We start from the raw sequence: 20004 nt of genomic DNA on the forward strand, positions 1-20004 counted from the left end.
GCGTAGTTTACGAATACAAAAATTTTATTAATTCTCGATGTGTGCCAGTCTCGTGTTAAAGTTGGTGACAAGAATCAATTTTCGACACACTTGCCCTTAATTACATATAAAAGAAGGATTAAATAGCACGATTTAAAACTAGAAAATGGCCAGTAACTTTGAACCTTAATAGAAAGATCATCTTATATTGGAATTAAACTTGATTGAATTTGTGGATTACTAATTCTCCTTAACAATGCACAATTTGCTTTTTGTGTTCTTGTTTCGTTATTGTTTTCTGACCTGGGATAACAATGATATCAGAGTCAAGTTCACATTTGAAAAGAACCTTCAAAGAAGACTTCGGATGATTTTTTTCACTGTTAGACCTTCTATATTCTACCCACCAACTTGAATCTCACATTTTAATCTCCGATTTGAAATATAAGTCCGAGAGATATCGTTATAAGAAAAACCGTTTATAAAATTCTTGTAAGTGCTAAGTGCATATTTCTAAGTTGCAGTGGAGTTGCGAAATAATTTGAATCTTTATTCTACGTTCTTTACTTTTTCGTGGATTTTCAGGTGTATGAAGACTGTCTCTGAAATGTGTCCGTGAAAATCCTCGAGACACCGCGCGTCTCGTGTCTGTTCTTGTACTTACAACCAACTCAAAGCGGTGCAGTGCGATAAATTTTCCCTGCCTTGCCTTTTTCCAGGCAGCACAATGGATGCCGAGGCAGCCCTTCTCGAGTGTTCCCCGACACTGTCCGTCATCTCGTCGCCGGATTTGACGGAATCTAAATATCCGGATGGCGGGCCGCCCTTCTCATCGGATGAACGAGAAATCCTGACTTCCGCGAGAGGGTACACAAAAGTCCAGGAGGAGAATCTGACCCCCACACTGAGCCCGAGGCACTCGAAACCCCCGAATAAGCCAAAGCTCCGAATACGGTTGCCTTATCTGATGATCTGCGTCAGCATAATCGAGGTGAGATGACGAGCCTTAGAGAGTACCATAGGAAATCCCCTAAAAGCATCTCTGGTGAAAAAACCTTGCGCCAAATATATTAGAGTAGAAACTACCATCCTTTTCTTTACCCATCCTGTCGATGTGGAAATGGATGACATAAAACAGAGCGTTATATGTTTTCAATATTTTCTCGCTTAAAGTTATGACTCGAACAGTATATCAACCATGAATGTTTTTGAGATTATTATTATTCGCCCACACAAATTTCTGAATCATATGGTGATAAACCGAAGAACAGGAAGTGTAGAAATAACTTGGTTAAATGTGAGGCTTTTTGCTTGCCCAACGGTGAGATGTCTCTAAGCTTAGACTAAACACAGCATTTTTTCGAAATGACACCCAAACTATAATTTGGTGCTATTGTGGTGATTGCGGTGCTCCAACTCCTTGTGAGATACTCGATGTGTGGTCAACCTAGGTTTAGGAAAAGCTGGACCGACAGCAAAAATTTGATCGCGAAGAAATTTAGATATTGCAATGACACAAATACTGATATTTGGTATTGTTTTTGTACTCTAACCGCAATTTTGATGCTCCAACTCCTTACGGGATATCCATGGTCAGCGGATGCGGATGCATTGTAGTATCATAATGGGGATGCGACAGAAATTTGTTACTTTTTTGAGCTTTAACAAAAGATGTATGTGCGTATTTAATGTAACTATCTCTCTAATAGAAAAAATCACCCTCGAGGCTCTGACGCAAAATAAACACACTTAGTACCGGTAGAAGCGGCAGAAAAACGATTTTTTATCGATGTAAGTTTGATACAATATCCCCGAACAACAAAATTTAATCAACCCCAAATGAAAAAATCCACCCGTCAGATACGAAACTGAATACGGATGGACTTTGAGTATCATATTGGTCAGCAAAAGAGTAGAACGCTAGTGAAAGGAAATAAATTAAAATATTCAAATTATCTTGGCACAAATCTGAAAATTATTATCATTAGGGGTAATTTCTAGCGATAAGAGTGCCTTAATTTTCCGAAAAATAAATCAGTACGAATTCATCGATCTCTGTACTTTTAGGATACTTTCATATTAATTATTATCTATCCGCATTTCTCGGAGTGAAAACCTAGTGGAAGGGGGGGGGGAGGATGTTTTTGCTTACAAGTGAAGAATTTCCATTTTTCGAGATATCGGATTCGAATAATTTGGTGCCACTTCGGACATTTTTGTGCCTTTACAAATTATCGAATCAATGATATTTATCTTAACCCATTAACGCCCGAAATGACACTTTTCATATAGTCATGTTTGACCGATTGCCAACAATGCTAGGACAATGGGATTTTAATAAAAATTGGTACCCGACTATTTTCAAGGATGCTCTTTTAGAATATCGAGGTTAGAAGCCACGCAAATTAGATTTTCTATAGAAAATTTGTATTAAAAAAAAAAATAGCGAAATTTCGGTGTAGTTGTTTGAAAAACTATTCATATCGAACCTTTGTAATACTCAAATCGGGGTCTTTTCTGCAAAAATCGTGGAATTTTTATCTGTACTTCAAAAGTCTATTGGTTAGGAATTTTTTTTGTTATCAATTGTTTGCAAAATGGAGGCTCGAAAAGGGTGAAATGTTACGTAAAAATCAAATAATGGTTTCTTGCTTGATTTCTCGAGCTAATTGTTATATCTTGGGTTCAACTTTGGATATAACCTTGATTCAGTGTTTGAATTTCGAAAATCATGGAAAATTAAAAAAGGCGGACTTAATATGCCGGATGAAATCATTGAAAAAAAGGTCATTTGGCGCAAAAACTTCGTTCCTAGGGTTTTCGGGGTCACTGATTACGAATCTGAGGTCAGTTTTGAAAAAATACAAAATGACGGATTCAATATGGCGGACCAAAAATCAAAATTACACGATTCTGCGCAAAAATTTGCTCTCGAGGGTTTTTGGGGTTCCCTGATTACGAATCTGAGCTCAATTTTGAAAAAATACAAAATTGCGGATTCAATATGTTATAATCAAGGACCTGCCTAAATGTTACGTCAATCGGAAAAATAGATTTTTAGACTCCATCCAAATTGTTGGAACACACCGCAACGTACAAATTTTTTTTTACCAACAATTAGTTCGTTGTCAATTGATATTATTTGACGAAAAAAAATAAAGCTCCATGAAGCTTTGTACTAACTGTGTGTAAAAAATTCCACTTTGTCCTTCTAATACCCGCCTAATAAAAATATTGAAAATCGACGTGTTTTTTTAGACCAAATCCAAATGCTAGTTCCTTTATTCATGTACCAAATAATTTTCTAGCAAAAGTGGTCTGAAGACAACAAAAAATTAGTTAATTTCATACGGAAACAAAAGTTCTCGAGCAAACTGACCATTTCGTTCAACGAGATCAGAATATAAAAATTGATGTAACTTTTCTCTCAGTTTACTGATTGCAATAAAATCAATTTTAAATGTAGACTATTTAAACCCTTATTCTAAATGAAATCCCCGAATGTCACAGTTAAACGTGAAAAGAAAGAATATGCGAGTAATATTGTCAATATTGTAATAACATTGGCTTTGCGGTAAAGAGACTGACTCGGCTCGAACCTGCGTTTCGATATTTTTTTCCCCAATGTAGATCTTTTGAGTGTCTTGATATAGATAGAAACATTAATTTTAAATTCACGATATCTTCACCGTCAAGGGAGGTTTCTACTTATGTTGGGCCAGAAAAGAAAAAGTTTTTGATGTTTCTGTATTGGAAAGAGCCAATGCTTAAGAATAAACCCAGCAAATTTCACCATTGGACCCCAAGCAAAAATAATAACTAACAAAAGGGACATGGAGCGCGTGAAAAAACTTGCCGACGTACATTCCACTGCATCAAAAGAGGCAAGATTGGCCCGAAAACCGGAGCAAGGACTGCTTAAGAAGAACGTTTTGAGGAAGAGGAAGGCGTAATCTATGGTCCTGGTATAGCAGATTACTTGTAAGTGTGACACTTTTCATTTTATTCGTACACAAAGTACAGATTAACTTTAAACACGTTTCTTCAAAACTCTTACGGGTGGATGATTGTGATCACGAAGAGCGGCTATCGATGACCGCATCTACACCCAGCCATGATATTATTACGGCCCATTTCGAGTTGGTAGCCCGTCGACTACGCGCACATATCAAGGATCAGAGGAAATGAGAGAAACTTGTAATGAGGAGTTAAATGTTTGAGTATATAATTGATTGATTGTCAAAGATAAGGAGATTACAGTGAGAAGATGTGGAGGAGGTAAAAGGGAAGAGAGGTGAATTTAGACGTTGCTCGAATTAAAGATGACTTGACAGTGAGTACATGGAGGGAAGGACGCAAGAGACTGGCTAGTTGCAGTTTACTAGTTGAGGGAGCATTCTGCTGATGCGGTATGGAAACTGAGGCAGTGAGGTGATAATAAGAAGAAGATGCAGGGTATAAGGTCTGGATGAAGAAAAATCTAAAGTCTGGATGAAGTAACAAAACCATGTTCTCTGAGTTTGCGGAGGTGCTCCTACACGACCTAGATGAGCAATCGTATGAGATTCGGCAGACACGTGTAAAACAAAGGCCTTAATTAGTAGGACTAGAATTATCCAAAAATATTGAAACGTTTTTATTTTATGAGCAAAAAACTGAAAAACTTTTGGTTAAAAACTCAATTTCCCCTTTGATTGCTCAATATTATGTTATTTTTCCATTTTTCTTCTTTATTCTAGTTCAACTTGTACATAATGTTGTACAAAGTAAAATTGTGTTCGATTTTTTCGCTTGAGATCACCTGTCCACGATAAACGACTTTCGTAAGCGAAGAATATTATCGCCGACGTACCGACATGCGTGGCTACGTCCACTCCCAGTACCATATTCTGTCGAACTTGAAAAACTACTAACATGTCGAATAAAAACCGCTTAGTAAATATACCAGATATCAACAGTCTGTATTCAATATTTTCCGCAGAAAAAATTGGTGAACAACCGAACATTTTTTGGCCCAGCAAAGTAGAAAACTTCCTTAAGATATGGAAGAACCCAAAGGGTACTTCATTGTTCCCCGAGAAAATAACTTTCTTGACAGAGGTAAAACTGACCAATGCGAACGTACGTGACTCAGTTGGTCACCAAATTTCGGATACCGTTCGTCTACCCGGGTATTCCCCATACGACACCCAGGCAACATCATACACCTTCCGCAACGAATGGGGGGAGTGACCACTCTTAATGTTCTGGGTGAAAAAAATAACCCACACAAAAATAACCCCTTATAAATTATCCGAAGCGAAAAAACGCAAAAATAAAAAAATAAAATAACCCATGACAAATACAACCCAGGTCAATAACAATATTAAAATAACCTGAACAAGAATAGCCCAAAAATAAAGTAATCCGTGACAAAAGTAAACCAAGATAACAATTACCCTGGACGAAAATAACCCGTACAAAAAATGTATGTATTATTTGGCATTCATTTGAATATGCAGTGAAAAATTGACGAAACATTGAATTCAATTAAATTAAATCGAAACAAATGTAAGTAAGTAGTAAAAAAAGTCAAATCAAATTGAATTGCATTACATTCCAAATGTCATAATAACAATTTATCAGAACTATAATTACCATTAATATTTCAGTTCATGAGTTTGTATTTAAATCACTGTCGAATGTCATGGGTTATTATTGCGGAGTTATGTTATTCTTGTACAATTATTTATTACCTGTTTACATATTTTGTTAAATAAGGACAATTCATACACATTAGGGTGGTCGTTAAAAATTAAAATCTTTGCGGCGCCCGAAAAAATCCTTCCTTCTCATGAGAAACTACGGGAAAAATTTTGCTTTTGCGATTTAAACAAAAATAACACGTGCCGACCGCCAGTTGAAGTTAATTTTTCGATCAAATTATAGTTTTTTTTTTAAATTCGTCACAGTATTCAAGTTTGGGTAAAAATCATTAAATACGGCTAACAGAAAATTAAATTCTCTATAAAAATGTTCCTTTAAGTTTCTGATAATGTTCATATCCATCGCAATAATCTCAATATCAAATTTATAAATTCTAACTTATTATCAAAATCACTGCTGAAAATTTTGTAGAGAATTTAATTTTCTACAAGCCGTTTTTGATGATTTTCACCCAAACTTAACTACTGAGACAAATTAAAAAAAAAACCATAATTTTATCGAAAAATTAACTTCAATTGGCCGTCGGCACGTGTTATTTTTGTTTAAATCGCAAAAGCAAAATTTTCCCCGTAGTTTCTCATCAGAAGGAAGGATTTTTTCGGGCGCCGCAAAGATTTTAATTTTTAACGACCACCCTAATACACATGTTAATGCCATGATATCAATTAGTGAGAACGTTAAGTGAGATTAAGTCGCCTGATACAATGCATTATTTACGTGGTATTTCACGTAACTTATGATTATATTCAAGTTTTGTATTGTGAAAATATTAACAATTCATAATAAAATCAATAATCATCATTAGTATCCAATGTTCATTACATTGTTCGAGTTACATTCTCGCGATTTCACCTAAGCTGTCAACAACAATTTGTGCTCATGGGCTATCTTTATTTTGAGTTAGTTTAGTTATGGGTTATTTTTTCTTGGATGACTTTGGTTCGATTTATTTTTGTTTGGTTTTTTGTTGTTCGAGTGATTCATCCTGAGGCATTTGGTTCCATTACCGCACTTCGGCAAGAAAAAAACATCCTCTCGGTGTTTTCTTGTCTCGCATTATGATCTATAAAAAAAATAGTGAGAAAACCAGCTCACTGTGTATGGGAACAGTATTCCACGGTATACGATGCTCATGCATCCTAATTAGGTACACGAGACTGAAATCCGTAAAAGGCAATCTGTCCATAATCAGAGATTATGCTTATATCTAATGTTACGAATGAATTTCCGAAAAACTGTTTATTACCCGGTCCAATTCGTGGATGAAATCCTGAAACATTTAATCTAGGAAGCTGTAGTCTTATAATCACGATATACGTTGCTTTCACATAGCAAATAAATCTTTGACTTACTAGTTTATTCTACAGTAATATTCATTAATGCCATACACTTTTAACTAACTTTTTTTGGTCTTGAAACAAAATGCGAGTCTCAATTCTGTACGAATTATACCAACACTAGAGAATGGGAGACATTGTCATATAATTCGTATACAATCGAACTCCCCGTTGACTCGAAGTGTCATATATATTGTAACGTGGCATTTCGTTTAGGCATGCCCGCTACAAGATGCTCCCTCAACGTTGGGCGAAACCCAGGGATAAGGGTTTCTGAGATCGGGTCGCGAGATAATAATAGAAGAGCGCCAGAACTGGAGTCACGCATCCGAGCTTCGATAGGGACGCGATAGCGAATCACGATTAAGATGTTGCAGGGTTTTTTTTTTATTTTTTTATTTTTTTTGAGTACACCGGCCACAGGCCAGCGACCAACTCCGACGCCGAGGATATTTCGAGGCGAGGCGAAACCGTGGAGATCTTGCGTGAAGGATGCCGAGGCTGCGGAGGGGGAGACAACGCAGATCCCTGCAGCGCGGGAATCCAATAGTCGAGGAAATAAAGCACTAAAAACGGCCCAACTGTCGATTTTTTGAGCAGTGAGACGGATTTTAATGCGGTTTTTTGCATTCGATTCGTAAGAGCGCCTACAAACTTTGTGAACTAAATTGATTAATTAATTTTTTGAAAATGCATTATGGCATTAATAATATGCATTTTGCAAGTGCACTTCCAAGAGACACTAAATAAAAAATGTGCTACTCGGGGGTTTTTGGGGTCGCTGAACACGAATATCGCCACGGCAACCGTCTCCGAGGTACCTGGTGCCCAGGGTGGACAGTATCAACGTCTTCTCCTAGAGTATTGGCGAAAATTGTGATCGAATTTGTTGAAACTCGTTGCTTGAGGGGTTTTTGGGGTCACTGAATACGAATATCGATACGGCAACCGTCTCCGAGGTACCTGGTGCCCAGGGTGGACAGTATCAACGTCTTTTTCTGGAATTATCTTGAGTATTATCATTTTTACCTCAATTAAAGTATATTGTTCTTAATTCAATCACAAATTCGATCACAATTTTCGCCAAAACTCTAGGAGAAGACGTTGATACTGTCCACCCTGGGCACCAGGTACCTCGGAGACGGTTGCCGTGGCGATATTCGTGTTCAGCGACCCCAAAAACCCCCGAGTAGCACATTTTTTATTTAGTGTCTCTTGGAAGTGCACTTGCAAAATGCATATTATTAATGCCATAATGCATTTTCAAAAAATTAATTAATCAATTTAGTTCACAAAGTTTGTAGGCGCTCTTACGAATCGAATGCAAAAAACCGCATTAAAATCCGTCTTACTGCTCAAAAAATCGACAGTCCATTGCTTTATTTCCTCGACTACAAGACGGACGCGATTCCCGCTGGCGGCCAGCGCGCCGCAACCTCCCCGCTCACCCCGCCGACACATGAGCAAGGCAACCGCGAGAGACCGGCTAGCGACGAGGGAGCACCACCCCTCCCAATCCTGGGACACCGTAGAGCTGCGCGGAAGACGACATCGCGATCTAGCGTTAAGTTCTGCGCCGCGAAGCGACGACAGGTGCGCGTCAAGTTGCGCAAACTACGAAATCGATGACGGATCGATCGTTGCGCATTCTTAGGGTCATGACGTCACGAGGGGATTAGCGTGACGGGATCGGCGTTGCGGCCGATCGGCGATCAGAAAGATCACTCTAGTTCTGGCGACTGATCAGGGAGGTGTCGTTGAGTTTTGCTAGTTCAGGGGTTTTGATTGTTGCGCGAGAAAGTTTCGTTGAGTTGCGTTAGTTAAGTGTCACGAGGGAGTGGGAGATTTCGGCTTCTGGCTGGGGAGCGTTAAGCGCTGCTAATATTCTTGCGAGAGAATTTCGAGAGGCATTAAATAACGGCTTGCCGAGGAACGGATAGCCATCGAGGTTTTGCGCTATCGAAAGTACTCGAAATTCTTTAGCCGATAAATCTGCTTGGTGACCGTAGCCTGAGTTGTGCGTAATAACGTAGAGCCACTTTTGAGTGACCGAGCTGGTCGAGTAGCGTCACGGGTTTGAGTCGAGGCAAGGCTGTTTCGAATTGAGTGTAACCGAATTCCGTTGCACGGAGTCACGTCAAATCCATCAAGATAACATGTCACTTCTCGTGGAGGTTGCGAATCGTCGAAGGGGAAGCGTTCGAACTCGCGAACCGTGTTCAAACGTCGCGGAGAAGGTTGAGTTAGGATGCGTGATGATAAGTTGTAAATGAGTACGAGGAGGAAATATTAGTTAAAATAATAATTAAGATTGTGAATAACGCGGCCCGCGCGACCAGAGCGAATTTCTTTCTTTTTTTTTTTTTTTGTTTCTTGCCCTTGAGGCTAATAGTCACGGTGGCGATTAGCGCGATACCGGAGATGACGATCGCGGTCCGCGCGAGAGGTCAAATTCTGTTTCGGATTTTGGAGCTATTGTTTATTGTTAAGTCAGCGACTAGCGCAAGTCGGCATAAGAAGTCGTCTAGTGTTAGTCACTTTTTGTTTTCTTCTTTTCTGTTATCTTATTTTCTTTTTTTGTTAAATCTAAGTATTTGAGTGTGAAGCGCGAATAGCGAATTATGAATCATTATTTCTATTGTTTGGCATTTTGGATCGCGAAGATCAACCGTTGATGTATTATTTCCCGTGCTGTATTTTGAGTAGCAACGGGTGACGTTTGAATTAGTATTTTTTTATTTTTTTTTTGTTTGTAGTATCGTTGACAGAAAATATATTAGTTTGATTTTACCTTTGCTTAGTAAAATAACGTGTTGGTGTAGCCCGGTCAGTCTAGACATAAAAATAGTGGTCAAATAGCCAAAATTGGGGGAAAGCTGAATTTTTGTGGAGAGCTTGGGTTCACCATTAGAAAGAAAGTTTCAAAAGTCCCTATTAATCCCATGTGCGCTACAAAAGTTATTCGGGGTCAAAGGTCAAAATTTGAGGTTTTTTAGATTTTTTTCGAAAACGGTGAGTTTTATCGAAAAAGTATCTCAAACCAAAGTTGTGGATCCTCAAATTATCTACAAAAATGATCCTCATAATTTTTTTCCAAGAGTCACCATTTCTGAGATATCGCGATTGTAAAAGTCACGTCATACGTGATATGCACACATTTCCACGCCACCTGCGAGGTAGTGTACTCGACGCGTTTTTTTTTACGTGGTTTCCACAGTAGGCCTCTTCCACGAACTGTTATAATGTAATTTTCAGGGATAATACTTTTTTAAATGAATAATGAATATTGATATTGATATTGGATATTGACTTTAATTGTAGTTTTGATTTTTTTCATATTTTAATCTGATTCATACTCTTCAACGTCTACTTCAACAGTCGTGTCATGTTCGATTTCTTCTTATTCTTCCCCTTCCTCTTGCTGGATGTTCATCAATTCTTCAAATGCAGATGAACCAGCCGTCTCTTCATCAAAATCACTTGAATCTTCCTCTGTCGTATTTAATTGGACATTCGAACAAGACTGACCTTGGCAATTGATACATGCTGGAGAACACAGTAATCCTACTTTTAAGCAGCCACATTTGCCACTGCAACCTTTTTTGCAATTGCAAGAAATAGAATTAAGGAGTTTTTCTGAAGCGGGTGGCAGTAAACTTTGAATCGGTTCCAAAGTATTATCTGTGAATTTCCAACCCCAGTCTTCTGGGTTTAGTTGATTGCCTAGCCATGTCTGAACTTGATAGAATACTCGATACAAGTGTTGAATAGCAGATGCCGATTTTTGGGGGAGACATGATAATTGTACTTGCTTCTTGTGTCGAGTATTTTTGACAAAGGTTAAATATCGGTATTCATCTAGACAATCAATTTTTTTTGGAGCTCCATAAACAGCAAGGAGAAAGCGAATTCCTGCTGTGATTATTGTTTGCGGATAAGAATCAGTTTCTTTAAATACTTTTGCGCAATCAATCAAATCTTTTTTTTCGAATAATTCTACTACCGGTACTCATGGTTTTGCCCTTTCCATACATTGTTGATGTAGTATCGCAGCCGGTTATTGCATGTAAAAATAAAATATGCTTTTGGTATTTTGGATAAACAGATTAACTTTGTAAAGAATATATTTCTGTTCGCCGTTGAGCTTTTCTAGGTTTCAGAAAGTAAATAATTTAATCAATAGGAATCTTTGCAGTGAGTAGTATTAACAAATCAATATCTTCACCAACTACAATTGTTGTGTTTGTTGCATTATATTTTTCTATTGCTGTTTCAATTATAAGGACGTCTGCGTCATTTTGAGCATGTTTCACTACAAATATTGCAGTCTATCTACGTAGCTACATCACTACAAGAACAACAACTATAATACAAATACTACATCAGCAATGTATAGAAAGAGCAAAACTTCAGTAGTAAAAATATTCGAGAAAAAAGATTTGATTGACTGCGCAAAAGTATTTAAAGAAACTGATTATTCTCCGCAAACAATAATCACAGCAGGAATTCGCTTTCTCCTTGCTGTTTATGGAGCTCCAAAAAAAATTGATTGTCTAGATGAATACCGATATTTAACCTTTGTCAAAAATACTCGACACAAGAAGCAAGTACAATTATCATGTCTCCCCCAAAAATCGGCATCTGCTATTCAACACTTGTATCGAGTATTCTATCAAGTTCAGACATGGCTAGGCAATCAACTAAACCCAGAAGACTGGGGTTGGAAATTCATAGATAATACTTTGGAACCGATTCAAAGTTTACTGCCACCCGCTCCAGAAAAACTCCTTAATTCTATTTCTTGCAATTGCAAAAAAGGTTGCAGTGGCAAATGTGGCTGCAAAAAAGTAGGATTACTGTGTTTTCCAGCATGTATCAATTGCCAAGGTCAGTCTTGTTCGAATGTCCAATTAAATACGACAGAGGAAGATTCAAGTGATTTTGATGAAGAGACGACTGGTTCATCTGCATTTGAAGAATTGATGAACATCCAGCAAGAAGAAGGGGAAGAATAAGAAGAAATCGAACAAGACATGACTGTTGAAGTAGACGTTGAAGAGTATGAATCAGATTAAAATGTGAAAAAAATCAAAACTACAATTAAAGTCAATATCCAATATCAATATCAATATTCATTATTCATTTAAAAACGTATTGTCCTTGAAAATTACATTATAACAGTTCGTGGAAGAGGCCTACTGTGGAAACCACGTAAAAAAAAAACGCGTCGAGTACACTACCTCGCAGGTGGCGTGGAAATGTGTGCATATCACGTATGACGTGACTTTTACAATCGCGATATCTCAGAAATGGTGACTCTTGGAAAAAAATTATGAGGATCATTTTTGTAGATAATTTGAGGATCCACAACTTTGGTTTGAGATACTTTTTCGATAAAACTCACCGTTTTCGAAAAAAATCCACAAAACCTCAAATTTTGACCTTTGACCCCGAATAACTTTTGTAGCGTACATGGGATTAATAGGGACTTTTGAAACTTTCTTTCTAATGGTGAACCCAAGCTCTCCACAAAAATTCAACTTTCCCCCAATTTCGGCTATTTGACCACTATTTTTACGTCTAGATTGACCGGGCTAATAGCGCAGCAACGATTTCAAGGCGTGTTGATCACGCCAGGCGCCCAACAAAACTTCGCGATATTGTTTTTAGGTCCAGGGTACATCGTGGACGCCGAATTGTTGTGCACGCGGTAAGTTCTCGGTCATTTGCTCCGAGTGACCGAGGGGCCGGAAAAATCCACGTCACAATATATATACAAATATATATATCTATAAAAACTTGATGGTTCCGGTCCATTATCCCGAATTAGGACAATGAAGAATACAGATGTGTTCACTGTACGACGATTACACCGAAACTAATTGTTTATTCACTCTCTCACTGACTTTTCGAGGAGCATTAGGAACCCCAAGGTTCGGATTGTTTTTCTATAATTCTTACATGATTTCGGTCGATGTACCTCTCAGGGGTTAACGAATATTAGTGTACATGACTATTCACAACAAACTGCCACCTTCTGCCCACAGATGTTACTACTCCTCCAAATTGGGGACATACATCAAGGTACACTATGGCCACGTTACAACAGTATCCCATAACCTGTGAGAGGGAAAAGGTAGTCACAACGATAATAATCGCGGGGGCCAAGAGTCGTGCTAAAGACATTTGACGATAACAATTAAGACTAGCGGTAAAAAAGTACGGAATGGATAAGCCAGGGCTCCACTTAACGGCAGGTTTAACCGTCATTTGCAAGTTAGATTCACCGTCGACCATGAATAACAAGTGAACAACGCCGCGAAAGTACTAAGCGCAAAACGACTACGCCGTCTTTTGTATCTGGGTACCCTCCGCACTTTGTTGGTTTGTTTCTTCCACTGTTTGTTTTCCTACCCTCGCCTGCTGTCGCGTTGGAATGCTTTTGTGATTTTGGAAAAAAGTCTTCGTATTATGTAAACAGAATACCAGGGAGGTGAAATTCTTCATGATTAGAGCCGTACGGAAGTTACGGCAAAATATCTGGTTGTTTTTCAATCTTAAAATACCTGTGTATGATAAAACTGGTCATATTTCATATTTATTTTTGCTACAGGAACGTTTGACATGCTTAAAAATGTACATGATTAATATGAACAAGGAAAAAACAACAATCTCGTGCACAGATACAAATTTTCATCCACGTACAGGGTCGATTCATAATTTTGGCGCCCCTAGGCTTTAAAAAATTTGCCACCCTGTGTAATATAGATCCCGATCACTTTACGATAATGCCATAGTTTAGATGAAAAATGTTAGGTATCAGGATTCTGCTCACAGATCTTTAAACGGACTCGCTTCGTAATTTATATTCGAATCCTGATATTGGCAAATGAATAAAATCCACGTGTAACTATGCTTTCCAATTTTAATTTTCTATTCTTCATGGAGTCATAGTACATTTTATCTAGCTAATTCTCATCCTATACAATTCACATTTCGACAGTCAATGGTTCAATTCGTTTCGGGTTTATTTTATTCAAAAGTACGTCGATCAAGCTTGGTAAAAGTTTTTTAGCTATCTTAACTCTCCTGATTCAAACGTGATTGACGAATCATTTGCTGAAGATACTTTATGCATTATCGTTTTTCGAGATTTTTAACTGATTATCAGGATTTGTTTGTAACTTATTCCATCCGTCTCTGAGAGAAAATATCATGCAATCATTATGATTCGTTTGTCATCTAAATAAAATAGCGAAACTACGTATTTTTATCATTGGCCATTTTTTAATGTCTTAAGTTGTTCGAAATTCTCGCAAGATAATTGATTGTGATCTTTCATCTTTTGTTCAGTCAAAGATCCAGCCGTATCTGATATTCACCATCTAATTTGAATGATAAATTCACATAGACTTACACACGTACATTTATTAAAATTCTTATATGTTATTCCTCCGATGTTTCAGATAATAGTACAAGGGAATAATCGACTTTTATTCCTGTGTTATACATATAGGACTTAATTCCCGACTCAACTCTAGCAACATTATTGATTTAAAAGTGTTTTCCATTTATGTGTAAGTGTGATCTATCAGTCGAAAAACTATAATGTTATTGAAAGTTTGTAATAATACTGAGAGATGTAGTTCGAAATAGAAAATAAAGAGGGAATACCAGAAAAACTGAAAAATTAATTTGCGGGAAATATGACCTCATATTATACGAAGTGTTCTGAATGGTCTGAAGTTTGAATTGGTTCTGCAATTAATCTAGTTCTGTTCTCTTCTGCATCTGTCAGGTTCGAAAAGGATCTTCAATAGTGGGAGATTTGGAAGAAACTCCCGATTGGTTTTTGGCTACGTCGGTGCAAGACGATTGGTCTTGAAGAGGCCAATCGGTGCAGTGCTGACAAGATAGTTAGTTGCAAGAATGCATATTTGAATTCTAAGAATGATACTTTGTGAACTGCTCGTCTTGTCTTTTCTCACGTTCCTTACGTTTCGTCAGTGAGGGTTCATGAGCCCGAGTTCCGTGATTTTCGATTGTAGACCCATATGGTCTATGCGTGAGTTGGAATTAAAGATATAAAGTAAAGAAATAAAAATGATATATATATATATATTCCATAGCATTACGTAAACGTAAGCTCGCTTGCGAAATGACAGATGGTATGTTGTATGCAGATTGTCTGTGCGAGACCATTGCATACCAAGATGGTAACTGAATCTAGATCGATACGGATCTTAAAGGCTATGGTATGAGCATGTGCGCTCTCTTATCGTAATTGCACGTCGGTAGGTTACGGTATAGAGAGGGTACAGCCATAATTATTGGTTGGGCCTCAACAGTATTATCTGCAGAGGTTCTTAAACATTTGACTCTGCCTGGTGATCCAATTGAATTGCAAGAAGAAACCATCTCTTCGATACACGTTGCACAAGTACAAATGCCATTAGCCAACCGCGCACGTCATACGATGTTCGGTTCGATACCTTGTGGAAAAATTACCTTCGCTCCAGATAAAATACGGAAACGTCGCAGGTTACCTAAATACAAATTGGCGATGCGAGGAATTGGAGACGAGAGAATTTCGATACGGTCTGCGGTGATAAAAGAAGCGTCGAGAAAGTTCTCGGGAGAGTTTGGAACAGTGATATCCTCATAATGCGAGATGATCTGTGCGCGATGATATTATAATGTAATTTCGAGTCGTTCGGAAAGACTGCGGGCGGGAAGTTCAGCGGGTTAGAGAAGCAGTTGGCAGTCCTGCAGTCGAACAGGCACAATACGAAGGCGCCCAGGAAAGGGCATAAGCTTAAAGCTAGGTGGCTAAATGCGCTCCTAATTCCCAAATGCACAAACTAGCTGTTCCGCTCGGCGGCTGGCGGGGTTATCTGTTGCCAACCGATGTTTACCAGAACTGGGATACGCTAAACATAGAAACGTTTATTTTATTTTCCATGCAACCGCCCCGCGGGTATCCAAGCTAATAACACCGAAGCAAACTTACGAGGCAGCCAAAGCAATCCAGAAGTCGCGAAACCACTCCAAGATATCCTCCGATCCAGACGTCCCTCTGGATCCGTACATTTTTCAATCTTTGGCGGCTCGATTCCTATGGGGTGGTTGCCCTATCGGATAGATTTTCAGAGTGCTATTTTTGTTGTTTGGTCTTATTTCCCTGTTCTCCTATTCCTTTTTTACACAGAATTTTTTATACAGAAGTCCCACCGATTTTCCAAATCAAAATCAAGTGATGCTTATTGCTTCCTCGGTGAATCGCAAAATGTGATGAAACAAAGGCTCAGATAGTTTCATTACATCTATCTATAGCCACGTATGATTAAAAAGCCTTCGTAATACAGCCGAAAAAATTAAATACGCCGAATTTCAAATCCAACAACTGACTTTGTTAACAACTTCAAGAAAATAACATTATTCTATTAGTTTTCACTGACCAAATCATGTGGCTTGTCACACTCTGATGAACAATAGCTTATTTTTTATGCGAATAATTTTTTCATAGATACTCTGAATTAAATTTATGGGTAACGATAACATACCTATTTACTGCTGGATCACAAGCTTGTCATCTGTGAATTATAACGTTTTTAAGTATTAGATTCCTTTCATCAACCGACAAGCTCAACAAAAAATCGATCTCATGATTTGTAGTGTATTCATTTATAAATAAATCGAGCTATTGTCCACCAAAGTCGAACGAACTGTATGATTTATTTTGTAAAAAAATCGTGAAGTATTGTGATTTTTCTGACACTAGTAAAAATATGGTGTTTATAGTTGAAATTGAGTGATTAAAAATATTTTTTTTACAATTAGATCACAGGGACTTCTTCAAATTTTATTGTACTTGCTGAAATTTGTAATTGGTTATAGTTTTTAAACATTTATTCAGCCATGGTTTCGTTTCGTCACATGTTTGAGCTGAATGTATATCCCACATATCCTTAAGTGGACCTAATTATTTAAATTCTTTTCAATTGATGTAAGATTTCAAGTATCTGCACAATTTCATAAAAAAAGTAACTTCCTTACGTTTGGATTGAATGCATTCAGTGAGTTTCACAACATAGGTTCAAGTAACGTTGAAAAATTGATTTTCGTGAAAAAAGTTCCTTGCGTCACACTTTTCTTCAATTCTTTTGAAAATGATTCCACAGCTTTCCTGGAAGCTCAGAGAATAAAAGTTGGAATCCAATTTGCAATCTGATGATTCACCATCTAAGTATGCCACTTCTACGCAATCAATATTATTCAGATGAATTTTCAATCCAATAAAGCTCTACGATGTAAAAAAAATTGATTTAAAACGTTGTCTATAAAACATCGAAAGAACGAAAAAAATTTTATCGAAATTCCAGCCTTCCTGGCTCGTGATATTGAATTATTAAAATCGGGGAAATCTCACTTTGGGTGTACAGTTTTGTAAATTAGTTTACCGAAGGATGTAAGAGTTAAAAAAAAGTCAGTTCCTGTTTGCGTCAAGTGCAATAGATGCAACAGTTTCTTCGTGATTATTCACGAAGCAATCAAATTAGAAAAAAAAAGAGAATCGAGTATGGAATAATTTATTTTTACATTTGAATATGGATATACATTTTGCACTGTTTAATAATCCAAGGTGAAGATGGTGCTATTACCTAAGAATTTTGGGAAAGTCACACCGAAATTCGTTTCTGGGTTCCTTAAACAAATTTGTAAAACGTGCCCGGGATGTGGGCCAAATTTACCTTAACTAAATAACGTTCTTTGCTGGTCCGATTGTTTGCCTTGAAGCTATTTTCCGTAAGGCAGAGAGTGGAAAGTGCTCGGTTGAAATCTTTCAGCGTTGAAAGAGCCAGCTCGAGCGAATTTTGTGACGGATGACGCCCACAAAAGTTGAATTTGCCAGAGCCACCGGATGTCACTCACGCCAAGTGAGTTTCACCCCAGAAAACTCATCAGTCTGATTCACTCTGCTGTCCAAGTGAGCTTATATTAGCCTCCGTTCCTGCCTTCAGCCTCCACCATAAAACGGATCCGATAAATCCGATCCTCTCCAACTGCTGCGACCATCCAGTTATTGGGAATAAAAATTTTACCTATTGATGGTATACGGGTGTGTGGTATTAAACTTTCAATGCTCAAACCAACAAATACGAAGGCTCAGAACCTCGTTCGGAATCCCGCAAACGTTTTGAAGTAGATGCGCTTTTGCCTCAAGCTGATAGCTCCTTTCATATAAATCACATCACAGACCGAGAGTTTCCGGTGAAGAGTCCCTATCCGAATGATGTTTCGCCGGTAGATGGATATCCGTACCTAAGATGTAACTTCAGTTGCCTAGCTTCTGGCGAAACTTCATTCGTATCGATAGCCTTTATCGACAGCTACCGGTATGTGCTTTCAAATTTTAGTTTATAAAACATTTGATATTGTCAAATTACATTTTCACAATACTCGTTGCACCAGAGTTTCCGGATGGTCTATACAGATTGAGGAACACTGTAAACTCATTTAAAACCTGGTCGTTCAATGTTCTCCTGAATTACAGATATTTTTAAAAAATGAAAAATTTAATCGGAGCTTTTTTTTTGCACACATCATAAACATCAAACCGTGATTGTATGAAAAAAAGGAGAGGTGTATATTATAGTGTCCTCGTCTACGTACATTCATTTTCTAAAAAATTCACTGATTTCTCAGACCGTCAAAGACAATCTATGACACGTACGACTTCACGTTTAGGCATTTTGCTACTTGTTTCTGTTTAATTAGATTACTAGTGTTTAAAAAGAAAAAAAATCTCATTTCCCAGAAAAATTATTCGATAATGGTAATTTTTCAAGGACTTCAGTAAGGACTTCGGGTGATCGTTTATCGTTCATCTGTATATATTAATTTTTTTCGAAGCAGATCTCTTATGAAGAGCTGAGGCCCCGTGGCAATTGAAACTAGACTCAAGCCTAATAAACCATAATAACAGAAAATATATTATATATTAAATGTATATTTTCCAGTGTTTTTATATGGAAATTGTATTATTCCTGGAGTTTCATCAAAAAGTGGAAATATTCAGGTTGGTTATTAAGATGAGGTCATCACGGAGGGCTTAATTCTGTGGACGCTCATCGCAGGGCTCAAATATTATTGAAATCAATGCATTTTCAAAAATCAAAAAAGGGTAAATAATGCTAGCTAATTTCATTCCTTATTTCAGCAAACACGTGTAAAAACTATTTAATTGCCACAAACCTTGCACCTCTTTAAATTTTCATGAAAATTGTTCACAAAATACGAGCCAGCGTAACCTCATTTTTCAGCTTCGAAATTCAACCCTTTCTATTACCATTCGATGTCTCAACATCTTTCTGTACAATTTCAAATTCGTAAAAATTTTAGTGACACCCACTCTTAAATGCGTTCATTATTCAAATTAAGTATCCCGCGTGATGGTAAATCGTCCATTAGATCCGTTGTTGAAACGAAAATTTCAACAACTTTTCATCAAATTATTTGTTCAGTAACTTGGCACGAACTTTTGCACACGGATCGAGAGGATCGTCAGTTTCAATGTATATTTGATTTTCAGTATGTTTGAATACTGATGGTTTTGTTACTGTGCGCACTTTTATCACTGATCGAAGCCACACAGTTCGTCTAATTGCGAACCCGGATGCAGGCGTTCGGTCGACCCCAGCACCGGCGAATATAACGGGCGCTTTTCACCCGCAGCCCCAAGTAATCGATGCTTTGTTTTCTATCGCTTCAGATATCCGTCCACTGTTTGGGCGAGGAAGCCACCCTGCGAACATGGCTGGTCTACGACCCTCAACAACGAATTCAAGCCTGGAGGTTCGCCTCCTACATGCTTCTACACTCGAACGCCCTTCATCTGTCTCTCAACGTGGTCATACAGCTGGTGCTTGCCGTTCCACTGGAGGTAATAACCAAGCAATCTATGAATTACCGGGTCGTTCAA

At 37.9% G+C, this 20004-nt stretch overlaps 1 protein-coding gene across 4 annotated transcripts in view; it reads left to right on the forward strand.

Annotated features, from left to right (window-relative positions):
• The window catches only part of LOC124304950 (protein rhomboid-like), a 114191-nt gene that overhangs the window by 74913 nt on the left and 19274 nt on the right, over window positions 1-20004 (forward strand). For all 4 annotated transcript variants that reach the window (XM_046763768.1, XM_046763769.1, XM_046763766.1 and 1 more), the window contains 2 exons: window positions 699-970; window positions 19795-19965. In XM_046763768.1, the coding sequence (XP_046619724.1) occupies window positions 699-970; window positions 19795-19965 (443 nt within the window). The remainder of the gene's footprint in view (window positions 1-698; window positions 971-19794; window positions 19966-20004) is intronic.

This window comes from Neodiprion virginianus, chromosome 5 (assembly GCF_021901495.1).
Source record: "Neodiprion virginianus isolate iyNeoVirg1 chromosome 5, iyNeoVirg1.1, whole genome shotgun sequence".
Lineage (NCBI taxonomy): Eukaryota > Metazoa > Arthropoda > Insecta > Hymenoptera > Diprionidae > Neodiprion > Neodiprion virginianus.